The following is a 15,370-nucleotide window of genomic DNA, read 5'->3' on the forward strand; positions in this document are numbered from 1 at the left end:
TTGAGAGATCTTCGAACGAAGTTTCTTTCTTAATATTTTTCTTCAAAAAAGAAAAAAAAAAGAAAAAAAAAGGAAGAAAGAATAGAAAAGAAAAAATTAGAAAAACGAAAGATGTTACAAATAAAATAGACGCGTCCGGATTGCAACGGCACTGCCATTTGCTGGTGGCTCTGCACATATATATATTATACTTGCGTGGGTCTCGTGTCGATAGGCACTCGATGAACTGAGAGAGAGAGAGAGAGATAGAGAGAGAGAGACAGAGAGAGAAAGAGATGGAGAGAGAGAGAGAGAGCTTATAAAGCAAACTGATAAAGGCAGCTATCGTTCAGTCCCGCGATCCGCGCGTTCTCGATCATTGCATTTAGAAAAATCATATGTTTCTTTAGAACATTTTGTCCGTTGGTGTTAATATAAAAACAAAACAAAAAAAAAAAAAGAAAAAAGAAAAAAACGGGGGAAAAAAAGAAAGTGGAAAAAAAAAGAAAGAAAGAAAATTCAACCGCAAAACCATTCGAATTCGACAAAGAGAAAATTTTAAATCGTCTTAAGGAAATATTATCAGAATGAGTCTTTGAACGATTACGGACGAACGAGTGTAAGTAAGATTGTAATAAAAGAAAGAAAGAAAGAAAGAAAGAAAGAAAGAAAGAAAGAAAGAAAGAAGGGAGAAGAGTAACGAGATAAAAGGCAAAAGAAAAGAAGAAAATAAAGAAAAGAAGAAAAAAGAAAAATAAAGAAGAAATAAAATAACAGAAGAGAAAACAAGAGAGACAGAGAGAGAGAGAGAGAGAGAGAGAGAGAGAGCTTAGAAGGAAAACGTTAGAAACGGAGTTATAGATACTTCGTTAGAGGCGAAAGCGAAGATCGCCATCTCTCAGGTAAGTCGTTTTCTGATTGACTAGCGTCGTACCATTCCCCCTCCCTCTCCCTCTTTCCGTTCCTTAACCTTTCCCATCTTATCTTTCTCGCGTCGTCGTCGTCGTAGCCATCGTCATTCATTTTGGCGGAAAAATTTAAAAATAATCTCACGAGCCTCGAGAAATTACGAGGAACTCTCAACAAATTATTGTAAATAATATTACTCAATTCATTTTTTAATATTTATACGTACATATACGTATTTTTTTTTTCTTTTTTCTTTTTTTTTTTTTCTTTTTAAATTGAAGATGCGTATATGCGTATATCCTATTTTTTTTGTTTCTTTTTCTTTTTTTTTTTTTTTTTTCTTTCTTTTGCGATAATAAATCGATCGCATTAGCATGACTTTCGCTAAAATACGATCGTTTCATTTTATTTCTCACTTTTTCTCATTTCTTTTTCTTTTCTACTTTGGTTCTTCTTCCTTTCTTGATGTTTTTTTTTCTTTTTTTTTTTTTTTTTTTCCCCAACGAATCCCGATCTAGCTTGTGTATATTTTTTTTTAAGCAAGAAGAAGAAAAAAAAAGAAAAAGAATGAAAGAAAGTAATAATAAAATGGCAAGCTACGCGCCATGATTGGAGTCTATGTAATGTTTGTCACGATATTGCTTTTCATTTACCCGTTCGACTTTATCAGAAATCAATGTTCTTCTTCTTCTTCTCCTCCTCCTTCTCCTCTTCCTTCTTTATATGTATATCTATTATTTTTTTCATCGTTTATCGCTACGACGTGCAATATAAGTCGACTTATGTAATTCTCTTCGTGTATTTTTGCGAAACAACTAATTTGAGAAATTATATTACCTTTTTTTTTCATTTTCTTTTTTCTTTTTTCATTTCTCTCTCTCTCTCTCTCTCTCTTTCTAGACTATGGAGAACTATACGTCGGATTCGAGTGATTCCGATGCGAACACAAGAACGTTGGATCTATCATACCTGATGCTAGACTCATACGTATTGGATGAACATTTTATAACGGTAAAATGTCCTGAACATGTGGATACCATTTTGGTCCATCAAAATCGTATAAATGATCTTCCATCGAGTATTATTCGATTTACAAATTTGAATTCATTGGACATATCTAACTGCGGATTGAATCGACTTCCGGATTTCCTTGGTGATTGTCCATTGACATGTTTAATCGCAAAACACAATAATATCTCAAACGATTCCTTGCCAAAAAGCTTTGAAAATTTACCGGATCTACGTGAGCTCAATTTAAGCGGAAATAGATTACGAGAATTTCCTGAACAAATACTCGATCTATACAATTTGAAGTATCTTTATCTCGGTGGTAATCATATTACGGAGATCAACAAGGATCTATGGAAGTTGCAACGGTATTTTTTTTTACATTATTTTCTTGTTTCTTTTTTAAGAAGAAGAAAAGAACAAAAAAAAAAAGAATAAAACAAATTAAAAAGATAAAAAAAAAAAAAATATATAAAAAAAAATAAAACAAATTAAAAAGATAAAAAAAAAAAAAAAAGAAAAAACGAAAAAAGAGAAGAATTAAAATGAAAATTCAAGGAAATATACGTAATATACACGTTCGCGATATTCTAAGTTAAAATTGTAATTTTTTGCTTCTTTTTTTTTTCTTTTTTTTTTTTTTTTCTTTCTTTCTTTTAACAGATTGCAGGTACTCTCGATGGGAGGCAACAGATTGACCGAAGTTCCCTCAACGTTAGGTCAATTAAAGTCTTTACAAGCATTGATACTGTGCGACAATATGCTGGAAAGTTTGCCAAGTTCAATAGCGAATCTAACGAATCTCAAATCGCTATTACTTCACAAAAATAGATTGAAGACACTGCCAACGGAAATTATCACGTTGAGATGTTTGACAGAGGTTTCATTTAAATTTAATTTATTTATATTCATATAAAGGCCGAGTTCTATTTGAAATTGATAACCTTTTAGATTGGAATTATATGAAAAAGAGAAAGGAAAGAAAAAATATTAAACGCGTGTTAATATTTATGTATAATTCGTAGAAAGGAATACGATGACATATGGACATTTTTTCGTTATGGTCGTTTTCTTTTTTTTTTTTTTTTTTTTTTTTTATTTCAAGGTCACTCGCTAGAGATATCAAGATCATCGTCGGTGCATACGTTCGTTCATTTTTCTTTGCTTTTAGTACTAATAGAACGATATCGTTTATGTTATCATATTAATATAATAATTGATAAAACGGAAAAAAAACAAAAAAAAAAAGGGAGAAACAGATTTGAAGGATAGAAATTTTCTGTCGACCTTGAGATATATTTGAACGAAAAGATATTACGTTTCTAACGATGTAATTTTGTCCTGTAACATTCTTTTCTTTGTTATATATCATTCGATCAAAAGAGAAAAATAATTAAGTTTCTCATTTTAAATGAGACATTCTCTCTCTCTCTCTCTCTCTCTCTCTCTCTCTCTCTCACATTTTAAAACTAACGTCGCTCGGACTATAGCGTACATTCTTATCGTATGACTTTATTATCTTTAGTAATAAATACCTTATATACAGCTAGTGTACGCATATATATATATATATATATATATATATATATATATATATATATAAATATTATACGTAAATAAGTATTTACGTATATACATACATACATACGCATAAATAGATTAAAATGAGTGTATTCTCTCTCTCTCTTTCTCTTTCATGTTTCAGCTTTCTCTAAGAGACAATCCTCTTGTGGTTAGATTTGTATCGGACATGACGCACAATCCCCCATCGTTATTGGAACTGGCTGCACGAATTATTAAAACGAACAATATGCAATACGACGAGGAACACATTCCTAAAAATCTCGTGGAATATTTGAACAGTGGACACCGTTGTGTTAATCCCAAGTGTAAAGGTCAGGAAATATTCTTTGACGATGTTTGTCATATTACAAAGATTATATATGCTCTTTCGCCATACGCTATCATATTATGTTATATTTATACAGGGATGTGTAATTTCATTTAATTAGAACGCGCACACATGAAATATCTTGGTGTTCTTTTTTCTTTTTTTTTTTCTCTCTTTTTCTTTTTTTTTTTTTGATAATACAAGAGGAAAAAAAAGAAAAAAGAAAATAAAGGAAAAGAAAAAAGAAAGGAAAAAGAACAAAGATCGTAGGAAGAAATTGATTGATTTCGAATACGTTTTTCCTTCTTTTTATTTATTTGTTTTTGTTTTTTTTTTTAACGACTTTTTCGTTTCGACGTTTTGAATCGTTGATGAATCTTTTTTTTTTTCTCTATGAATCGATATATTTTCATTATTACAATATCGTAACGTATAAATGGATTGAATATATATGAATTCGTTGGCTCACAAATGCCCTTGATCTTGATCTTGATCTTGATCTTGATCCTTGGCCCTTGATCTTGATCTTTATCCATTTATAATTTATATTGTTTCACTGCAAAAAAACGTTAACTTCAGAATCTGTACTATACGATTATCTTTAACTTCATGATATACATATATTTCATGTTATATATAAGACAATAAATAAATTTATTGCTATCGTTTTAGAATCGATTTAAAAGAGTATTTGATCATTCTAAAAATAATGTGCGATTTTTTTTAAGTAAAGTTTTAAAGCAACGTAAAGAAAGAAAAAAAGAAAAGAAAAAAAGAAAAGAAAAGAAAAGAAAAGAAAAGAAAAGAAGAATTACGTTCAACTTTAATTCAACATAAGATATAATTATCACTATGATTTACAATTTCTTTTTATCTTGATTTTTATATTTTCAATATCCTGACACTATAAAGCTTTTTAAAAGGATTACCTGATCTTTGTTCTTCCCCAAGACGAACGTTCATTTTCGAAACGTTAACGTTCTAAACATCTTTGACCTTGTTTAATACTAATAATGGATCATAAATTTTGCAGATTTTATTTATTGCCGTTTTAACAGACTTTTGCCTGTTCTTGGCGAAACTTTTAAAGCAAAATATATCTTAAAATGATCTTTCGACACTATCGTGATATAAAGTTTATTTTCTTTTTTTTTTTTTTTCTTTTCACTCTTAAAACCATGCACGAAGAAATTTAACCTGACACGCAATTACTTAAAAAGAAAACAAAACAAAAAAAAAAAGGGAACATTAATAAATTTTAATAAAACACACGTGGATCATACGATTATATACGAGAAAATAATTATAAAATAACGTTATTTATTTTTATCAATACGAAAAAAAACTCCATTAAATTATGAAACGAATCTAATACAAAGAAATCATTCATTAAGTGTTTCCAAAAAATCTGTCAAAGTCCATGCGATGGGATTCATTTTCTTTTTTTTTTTTTTTTTAAATATGATACCGCAATTAATAAAAATATATTGGTTCATCTGAACAAAAAAGAAAGAAACGGTAACTATAAAATATAACGTCATTTATTTTGATCAATACGAAAAAAAACTCCATTAACTTATGAAATGAATCTAATACAAAGAAATCATTCATTAATTATTTCCAAAAAATGTGTCGAAGTCTATGCGATGGAATTCATTTTTTTTTTTTTTTTTTTTTTTAAATACGATACCGCAATTAATAAAAATATATTGGTTCATCTGAACAAAAAAAAGAAGAAAAAAAAAAATAAAAATAAAAAACATTCAATAACCTGGAAATCTCTAAGATTTTTCATTATCTTCATAAAAAATTTCACATTAATCGGAATATCGTTTCTTTTCTATCGAACAATTTCTTTCTTTAACATTTTTTTTTTTTCTTAGTTTCGAAAACCAACTAAGATCTTTTAAATGCCATCGTTAGATAAATTCACCACCCTGTATATGTATCTCTTTCTCTCTCTCTCTCTCTCTCTCTCTCTGTCTCTTTCGTATATACAAATACACGTCACAATTAAACTATTTTCTCTCTCTTTCTCTCTTTCTATCATAATCTTTTCTTTATTATTTAAAAAATATTTCATTGTTTATATTCTTTTAATTACAGGTGTATTTTTCAATAATCGCGTCGAACACGTTAAGTTCGTCGATTTTTGCGGAAAGTATCGTTTGCCATTGCTCCAATACCTGTGTAGCAGTAAATGCATCGGACCTCGTGATAGCGAAGAGGAAGTTGTCAGTGGAGCGATGATAAGGAAGGTACTCCTTGGCTGATGATCATGAAAATAATTTTGGTACAGCAAATCTCTGGCACTTCGATCCTTCGTACAATCTATTTGTGTCTTAACGTGAAAAAAGAACTATGAAAAAATACCGATCAATGGCGGACACATAGAATAGCTAGTTTAGCAGCGTATGCCTTTTTTTTTTTCTTACAATGTTATTAATAAATTACAAACCTAGTTGTATAGTATAAGACATCCTGGATCAATTTTAAGCTCAATTTAAACAATTTGCTCGTTGCATGATTCATGATTTTTTATAATATTTTATTTAAGTTTTTTTTTATAATAACAGAATTGGAAATGTATTTTTTTTGATATCTATTGATTATTATTTTTGTGACTATAAAGAATATATACAGTCTGTTTTTTTGGAGATAAAATTATTCATTCTGTATAAATACAGAACGATAAATAAAAACAGCTGTTCAAAAGTGCCTGGGTTATAGTACAACCCATGTGCACAATTTGAAATTATTTTAAAGTGTATACAACTAGGATTAAAATATGATAGATGATATATATATATATACCATATATTTATCATATATATCATATATCATATATATATATATATATCTATGATTACTAGTCTCGATGAATTTTTCGGACTTTTTTATAAGCTTATATTCTAACTTTCTCCCTCTTTTTTTTTTTTTTTTTTTCTTTCTTTCTTTAAACTGTCATGAAAAATGGATGGAGGATAAGAAAAATTAAGAAAAACTGTTGGTTCATTTTATCTTTTTTTTTTTTTGTTTTTCTTTTTTCTTATTTTCTTCTTGTTACTTTTTCTCTTGAACGAGATAATATATTTCTCGATCGGCACAAAATTTTTCAACTATGTGTCTCCGTATGTGTGCGTGCGTGCGCGCACGCGTGTGTGTGTATGTGTGTGTATGCGTGCGTGCGCGCGCGAGCGCGTTATTGATCGACATCATAAACATGTGTTATGGGTGTTAATAATAATAATTAGCGCTCGTATGCTTTTGCAATGACACATTCGAAGTAAATAGCATCTTTGTCAACATTATTGTTAATATTTTATTGTTAAATAAACCACAAAAAATGTACAATAATAATAGTATTATATAGAGCCTTCGTTAACGGAGGCGATCGATTCTCGCTTAAACACATTCAGCAATATGCTACAAGTATGATATCGACTATATAATCATTGTAAAACTAAAAACAGATAATTAAACGGAGCGAAACGAACGGTAGGTATTATTTTTTTTTTTTTATCCTTTTTATTTATAGTTATTTATATCTATAGAACATCGGTAATTATAATAATCGCCATAATTGTAAACATAGTAATCGTAATAAGAGTTTTACTACTTTTATTTACGCATAGTGTAATCATCATAGAATTACCTATACATACATATATATATTCATATATATATATGCGCTTTTTGTATTTATATATTACATACATATATATGTATGTACATGCTTCAGGCTTCTTTCGTACCGCGTGCTGCTGCCAAAACGACGTTGCTCTGAAGACACATCTCCTTCCCTTTATCACCCCTTTTTTTTTTTATTTCCTTCACCCTCTCTCTTTCTCTCTCTCTCTCTCTTTCTTTTTCTCTCCATCATTCGCATACACATACACGTAGACGCACACGCACACGCACACGCACACACTCTCATCTATTCGTACCATTACCACTTTTACAAGACAGAAAAACGTTCACGCTTCTCTAACACACACTTTAATTATAGCCAAAATAATTGGCCCAATTCATTCTCTCTCTACAATTTCGCCCTTTTCCTCCTCTCCCTTTATAGCCCGTCAACCTCCCCGTCCCCCTCATCTTCCACCTTTTCGCTCGTCGATATTTATCGATAATTAATTCTCTCCTTCTTTGTTGTTTTTAATAAGCGCGCGTTTATCTCATAGGCATGTATACATGTGTGTGTGTGTGTGTGTATTTGTGTCTGTCTGTCTCTATGTGTGTGCGCGCATATGTGTGCGCGCGTGTGTGTGTATGTGTATATATATATATATCCGTCTATCTGTATGTCTGCATGTTCCGTGTAATGTTTTTTTATTTTTTTTTTTATTTTTTTTTTCACCGTAGTAACTAGCACTACTCTTTTTTGTTACATATTTTTTATTTATTTATTTATTTATTTATTTATTTATTTATTTATTTATTTATTTATTTATCCTTGTTTGTTGTTGTTGTTGTTGTTGTTGTATTTTTTATTATTATTATTATTTTCGATTGCGTAGTAAATATTCTTTGTTTTTTTTGTTTTTTGTATTTTTTTTTTTTAATTATTATTATTATTATTATTTTACGTGTCGCTATGTATATTAAACAATTTTTCCCTAATATCGTACATTCACGAGTAACATTAAAAACTCACTCCATACTCGGCCAAATATCAATGCTATTTCATCATGTTATTACGATCGTCACAATCGTCAACGATCGTTATCATTCTCATAATCGTAATCGTTATCATAATTTTTATCATTATCATTATCATCAACGTCATTATCAACATCATTATCATCATTATCATCATCATCATTATCTTCATATTCATCATTATCATCATCATCATCATCATCATCATTACTATCATCCTCATCATCATCATCATCATGATCACTATCGTCTAACTCATTTTGCCGCCGCGAGAAGAGATCCATTGGAAAATTGGCCTTTTTTTCTTTCTTTTTTTTTTTTTACAATTCTTTTTCTTTCTCTCTTTCTTTCTTACTTTCTTTCTTTCTTTCTTTCTTATTCTATCTCTCTTTTCTTTTTACTCGCCGTCGACCACCTGCTGCTCCTGATCCTCTTCTTCCTTTGCCTCCTTGACGTCCTTCTCCTCCTCTAGAATACGATATTATGCATTGTAAACAGAGAGCGACCGTCGTGGGCTTATTTTTTTTTTTTTATTTTTTATTTTATATTAGAAATATTATTTAAAAAAAAGTTGCTTATTTCTCTTCTATCCTGTTTCATCTCTTTCATTCTCTCTCTCTCTCTCTCTATCTCTCTCTCTCTCTCTCTCTCTCTCTCTCTCTCTTTCTCCCTCTCTTTCTTTCTCTATCCTTTTTTTTTATTTTTTTATCTTATCTATCCCTTCTTTTTCTTACATTATAATTTACTCTATTTTACTTTACTTTGTGATATATTATAACACATATATATATATATATATATATATATATATATATATATATATATCTTAATCCACAGAGTGAAGAGAAAAAAGCAACGAAGGTGGGGTAGGGGGTGGGAGGGGCACACACAATGTCGTGCAGGATAAACGCGTTATTGTTTCGAGGATTGTAAAACAAACGTACAAAAAAAAATAAAAATAAAAATAATATTAATAATAATAATAATAATAATAATAATAATAATAATAATAATAATAATAATAATAATAATAATAATATCATTATTGGTTTTTGGTTTTGTTTCTGCTTGTTTGTTTTTTTTTTTCTTTTAATTTATAACCTTTTTTCTCTATAACCTTTTGTTCTGTATAAACAATCGTACCCGTGTTTTCTTCTTTCTTTCGTTGTTATCAACATTAGATAGAAGAAACAATAGCAAGGACTCATTGAGTTACATGATTAAATCATAGTTTTTCATTTAGATTGAAAGATAGAATAAACAAATAATTATTGAAACTCGATTGATTATTTTTTTCTGATCGACTCTCTTTCTTTCTCTCTCTGTCTCTTTTTCTCTTTTTTTCTTTTGCTCTCTCTCTCTCTCTCTCTCTCTCTCTCTCTCTCTCATTTTTTATCAACTAACTCGTGAAAAAGACCTTTGCGAATTTTTCAAGGAATATAATATGTTCACGCGTCCGCGACATCCTTTTGAAAAATCCTTTCCCGATCAAAGAAGAGGATATATAATTCTGAAAAGAGTATTTTAATAAATTTTCGCGCGCGCCTTTCCTTTTCTTTTCTTTTTTTTTTTTTTTTGTTATTCTCTTTTCGAGCAATCCAACGTCGCGTCACATCCCCACATCAACGAAACGTCAGACGTTTTGTAGGATATACGAACCTATCGTTGTCGCGTGAAAAAGCAAAATTGTGAGAAAACACGACGCGCCGCGGCATATTTAAAAGTTGAAACCGTGTAAAATTTTAACAATTCGATAATCATTTCCTTATTTTTCTTACATCTTCCTTTTTCTTTTTCTTCTAATTCTTCTTCGACGAAACGTTATGTAATATTTGCCATAACATTTCTCGAATGATATTTATCCGATGAAGACGTAAAGAAATAATATCACTGTTCTTGTTATCGTTAATCTTAATGTCTTAATGACTACTTTACTATATGATTATTATTATTATTATTATTCTTATCATTATTATTATTATTTTTATTATTATTACTATTATAATTATTATTATTATTATTATTATTATTATTATAATCTTCATTACCATCATTATCATCATCATTTATTTACAGAGAAACCAACAAAATAGATAGCCTAATATTAAGTATAAGATATTTTTACTTGTCAAAATTACGCGAGATAAAAATGATAGATATTGTTTTGTGCAAATTTTTTTCTTTTTTTTTTTTTTTTTTTTTAGACCATGATATTAATAAGAAAGAAGCGGATTAATCGTCTAAGAACACACGCGGGTTAACTTTATTATTTTCATATTCGATTGATATATGTATGTATATATATATATATATATATATATATATATATATATATATATATGTATATATATATACCTCTTTTTTTTTTTTCTTTCATTCCGATTAATCCGTTGCGCATAATGTGTGCTTTTTATGAAAGTAGCGTATGTAGATTATTATTATTATTATTATTATTATTATTATTATTATTATTATTATTATTATTATTATTATAATTATTATTATTATTATTATTATCATTATTATTATTATTATTATTATTATTATGGAAGATTGGTGCCGGGACTCTGTTCCATTTTTCTTCTTTCTCTTTTCTATTTAATTCTTTTTCTTTTATTAATTTTTTTTTTTTTTTATTCCCCATTCATTCATTTTTATTTCTGAGATTCATCAGTCTCGCAATACGTTCATCTTCTTCTTATTCTTTCTCTTTCTTTCTTTAATCATTATTATACACTACGAAAGCGTGAAACGTTTCGTGGACAGATTTTCAATGCAAAAGTGGAAAGCCTATAAATATATTAATCTCTCTCTCTCTCTCTCTCTCTCTCTCTTTCTCTCTTTGATATATAAAAAATGCTTTTACCGAATAATCTCTTACATTAAATGTAAAGATAGTATGGCTCTATTAATTCAAAGATTTTTCTCTCTCTTTCACTTTCTCTTTATCTTTTAACGTGTGCTTTTTTATTTTGTATTTTTAGAAGCATCAGTATGATTTTTTAAAACTAATTAAAAAAATTAGGATGTTACATACAAAAGACGATTCGAAAATGTATCGAGGATTATCTAAATTATCTTCAAAGGATATTGATTGATGGGACTATTATTATTATTATTATTATTTTTTTTTATTATTATTATTATTATTATTATTATTATTATTATTATTATTATTATTATTACTATTATTACTATCATTATAATCATTAATCATTATTCATGAGTAAATGATTATGTAGAATAATAACTTCAACATAATACTAATCTAATCGTTGGATCACAAACATACACGATTATCCTGCGATTCATTTTCGAATTCGTTTTTTTTTTTTATTTCGTTAGATTTAATCAGACGATTTTTATGAATCACTATGATGAAAGCCAAATGCGCCGAATTTGGATGATGACATACGAAAGAAATGAAATACCTTTTCTTTTTTTTTTTTTTTTTTTTTTTTCAATTAAAGTGAAATGAAAGGGAAAAATGTTATGCGTGTACAGGATAAATCATTTTAAAATTGGGAAACGTGAATATTTCGATTACATATTGTTATACAAAATGATTTTTGAGAGAGGACACGTTTGATTCGAAGAGAGATGGGAGGAACCGGTGGGGGGCGGAGGCGAGGGTGTGGTTAATACGAAGAACAAACTTTTATCCGAAAGACATGTTTTTTCTTTTTCCTTTTTTCTCTTTTTTTCTTTTGTTTTTTTTTCTTCTTAATATGAACGTAATCGAGATATCTTTAAATGGAACTTGACTTTTTTTTCTGTTGCAAAAAGAAAAAAAAAATCTTGTCGAGCGGATCGTGACGAATTTGAGATATTATGATTTTTATTTATTTTTTTTTTTTCTTTTTTTTGCGATTACCGCAAACACAAAACACAAAAATATCGCCTTCCAAAGTTTATCAATACGACAAATTTATTTACGATATTTATTTGTCAAGCGTGTATTTCTTTTTTTTTCTTTTTTTTTTTGCCTTTTTCGGTTTTTTTTCTTTTTTGCCTTTTTTTTTTTGTTTTTTAATTTTAAAACAATGTACAAAGTACGAGTTACGCATTGAAATATTTTTACAAGATATATAGAATTTATAACGATGATGTAATTTCTTTTTTTTTTCTTTCTTTCTTTTTTTCTTTTTTCTCTTCTTCTTCTTTACGGATCCGTCAAAAAGTTGGAGTAGACATTAAGCAAAAATTGACATTGCTCATTGGGATGAAAGATCGAGAACAATTATAAGTGTCATTAACAAAGCTGCGTATCATAAATAAGTTTGCGGTACTTCTGAAATTCTGAAGACGATACCTTTTGTTGTTTACAGTAATTATACAACAAGATAAATTTTATAATATATTTTGAATTTTCTTCATATCCGATTTACAATTTTTTTTTCTTGTTGAGGCAACGAAAAGAGAAAAGAAGAAAAAAAAAAATAAAGAAAAGAAGAAAAAAAAAAAAGAAAAAAGAGGAGGAAACAAAAAGTATCAAATTCCATTTTTCAAAGAAATATCGATGACATTCGTGATTTGAAAGATACGACCTTCAGAAGAAATTCTTTTTGTTTTTTTTTGACCGTATCAATTTTTTTTTTTCAAATCAAACGTAGACCTCGTGAAAAATATTTTTTTCTATCGTTAAAATCAACTTCCAATTAACTGACACACTCTATATACATACACATATATATATATATATATATGTGTATGTATGTGTATATATATATCGTACACGTGCGAACGAAGCAAACTTTGATGATGTGAACGATTTCTCAAGGTCATTTAATTAATATCGTAAAATTAGTTCAAGCCACGAGAGAGAACTTACGTTAACAAAAAATATTTGTTTTTTTAAAACGGCTGGAGAGGAGGATTCGAATATTATTAACATGAGACAGCATATAACTACGCCACGTTTCATTTCAATGATTCGAAATTCGATCGACTTTATCATTTTGAGACGCAAGATGACGAATAATAACAATATATTACAACGATAAGATGCAACGAAAAAAAATAAAAAGGAAAAAAAACAAAAAAACAAACAAAAAAAAAAAAGAAAAAGGAAGAAAATAAATAGAAAGAAGAAAAAAAAAAACAAAAATAACTGAATCGATTGAAAAATATAATCTACGATAGAGTATGGCAAAACAACACAACGAGCAAAACAAATTACACAATCGAGAGAGTTCACTTATACTTCATATGTGTGTGTATTATCTTATATATGTATATACATATTGAATTAATTTATTAATCATTTTTATACAATCATTACACTTTTTTCTCTTTCTTTCTTTCTTTCTTTCTTTCTTTCTTTAATTTAACACGTGCATCAAGAAGAGTTGAAAATGATGCGGGTTTAAGGAGAATTGGTGATCGTGGTTGTGGTAGTTGTAGTGGTAGCGGTGATCATTTTCATGCAAACTAGAAAAATGATTACGTTTGTGAGAGACAGTTATCACTATTAATCGTTTTCTCGTAATCCTTATCCTTCCTTTTCTTTTTATACAACAGCACAGTATTATTACTATTATTATATCATTTATATATCGCTATTATTAAAATTAATTAATTAATTAATTAATTAATCAATCAATTAATCTACTTGTATACATACATACATACACATACACGCACGCACATGTGTGTGTATGTGCGTATATATTATATATATATATATATATATATATATATATATAATAATGTAGACTTTAATTATTTTACACTTAATTTTTCTCCAACATCGAATACTATGCATGTCAATTATGTGCTTGTAATCGTCTAAGTGTCCGAGCCTCAAATGAATAATTAAAAACGATTAAATAACAAACAGTGAAATCCATTCATCATCATCATCATCATCATCATCATTATCATCATCACTATCATCATCAGCATCATCGTTATCATTATTATCATCATCATTATCAGTTTGTATGTGCAATCAGCTGCCAGCAAAAAAACATGTATCTTATCCATTTCCTTTAATTAATCTTTCCGCATGAAGAATTTCATTTGGTAGAGAGAATTGATATATATATATATATATATATATATATATATATATATATATTATTTATAACAATCCTTTAATAAGCATTTTAGATACCAATATTCTAATTCTGAAAGTTATAACTACGGAAGAGATAAACTCAAAATAAATCGAAATGTTGATTTATTATTAATAATATTATTAATTTATAATTATGATAATATAATCAATAAACTATATTTTCAAGTCTTGAGATGTTTTACGTTGGTTCTTTCTGTTTCTTCTTTTTCTTTTTCTATTTCTCTCTCCCTTTCTTTCTTTCTTTCTTTCTCTTCCTTTTTCTCTCTCTTTCTCTCTCTATCTATCTCTCTCTTTCTCTCTCGTAATTAATCGTTTCTCTGTCAGCCTAAAACGCCACAAATATGTACATTTATAATAGAATATTCATAATTTGACAACTAGATATGCAACCTAACGCATAAAGTTTGTCCCTTTTAGGCATATATATATATATATATATATATATATATATATATATATATAAAAGAACATACGGAGATTGAGCTATCTGTTTTTGAAAAAAAAGATTAAGAATGAAAAATAAAAGAAAAAAAAAAAAAGAAAAAAAGAAAAGAAAAAGAAAAAGCAATAAAAATAACACACACCTACACTCACACCCACACCCACACACGTACGCAAACGTTTGTTAATATTTGAAATTTGATTAAAAGGAAAAAAGAAAAGAGAAGAAATAAAAAATATTATTAAAAAATACCACAAAAGGGGAGAAAACAAAACAGTTAGCTCCATTGATGTTTCTATATACATAAATTCGTGCAATTGACGGAGTATGAAGAAATATGTCATAAAAAGTAAAGCAAACTTAAGAAAAAAAAAAAAAAAAAAAAAAAAAAAAAAAA

At 28.2% G+C, this 15,370-nt stretch overlaps 2 protein-coding genes across 5 annotated transcripts in view; one reads left to right on the forward strand and one right to left on the reverse strand.

The window, feature by feature from the left end:
• Positions 1-324: 324 nt before the first annotated feature.
• Positions 325-7,147, forward strand: LOC118445605 (leucine-rich repeat-containing protein 58). Its single transcript, XM_085662487.1, has 5 exons — positions 325-881; positions 1,789-2,264; positions 2,560-2,776; positions 3,602-3,791; positions 5,894-7,147. The coding sequence occupies exons 2-5, from the start codon at positions 1,792-1,794 to the stop codon at positions 6,058-6,060; spliced, it is 1,047 nt and encodes a 348-aa protein (XP_085518613.1). The 5' UTR covers positions 325-881; positions 1,789-1,791; the 3' UTR covers positions 6,061-7,147.
• Positions 4,309-15,370, reverse strand: part of LOC118445604 (glycogen synthase kinase-3 beta) — an 83,732-nt gene continuing 72,670 nt past the window's right edge. The window contains exon 8 of one of the 4 annotated variants that reach the window (XM_085662480.1): positions 4,309-4,343. In XM_085662480.1, the coding sequence (XP_085518606.1) occupies positions 4,324-4,343 (20 nt within the window). In that variant the 3' untranslated portion in view covers positions 4,309-4,323. Of the gene's footprint in view, positions 4,344-7,650; positions 8,921-12,287; positions 13,883-14,605; positions 14,857-15,370 lie in introns of those variants that run through there. The other 3 variants (XM_085662478.1, XM_085662479.1, XM_085662482.1) reach the window with 3 other exon arrangements.

The sequence above is a fragment of the Vespa mandarinia genome, chromosome 18 (assembly GCF_050613455.1).
Source record: "Vespa mandarinia isolate Hongniang chromosome 18, ASM5061345v1, whole genome shotgun sequence".
NCBI lineage: Eukaryota > Metazoa > Arthropoda > Insecta > Hymenoptera > Vespidae > Vespa > Vespa mandarinia.

What these genes read in the sequence shown, in the direction of transcription:
- LOC118445605 (XM_085662487.1), top strand. Translation starts at nt 1,792, where the DNA reads ATGGAGAACTATACGTCGGATTCGAGTGATTCCGATGCGAACACAAGA. An exon ending in GATCTATGGAAGTTGCAACG is followed by an intron (nt 2,265 to 2,559) that starts GTATTTTTTTTT and finishes TTCTTTTAACAG; the next exon opens with ATTGCAGGTACTCTCGATGG. An exon ending in TGTTAATCCCAAGTGTAAAG is followed by an intron (nt 3,792 to 5,893) that starts GTCAGGAAATAT and finishes TTTTAATTACAG; the next exon opens with GTGTATTTTTCAATAATCGC.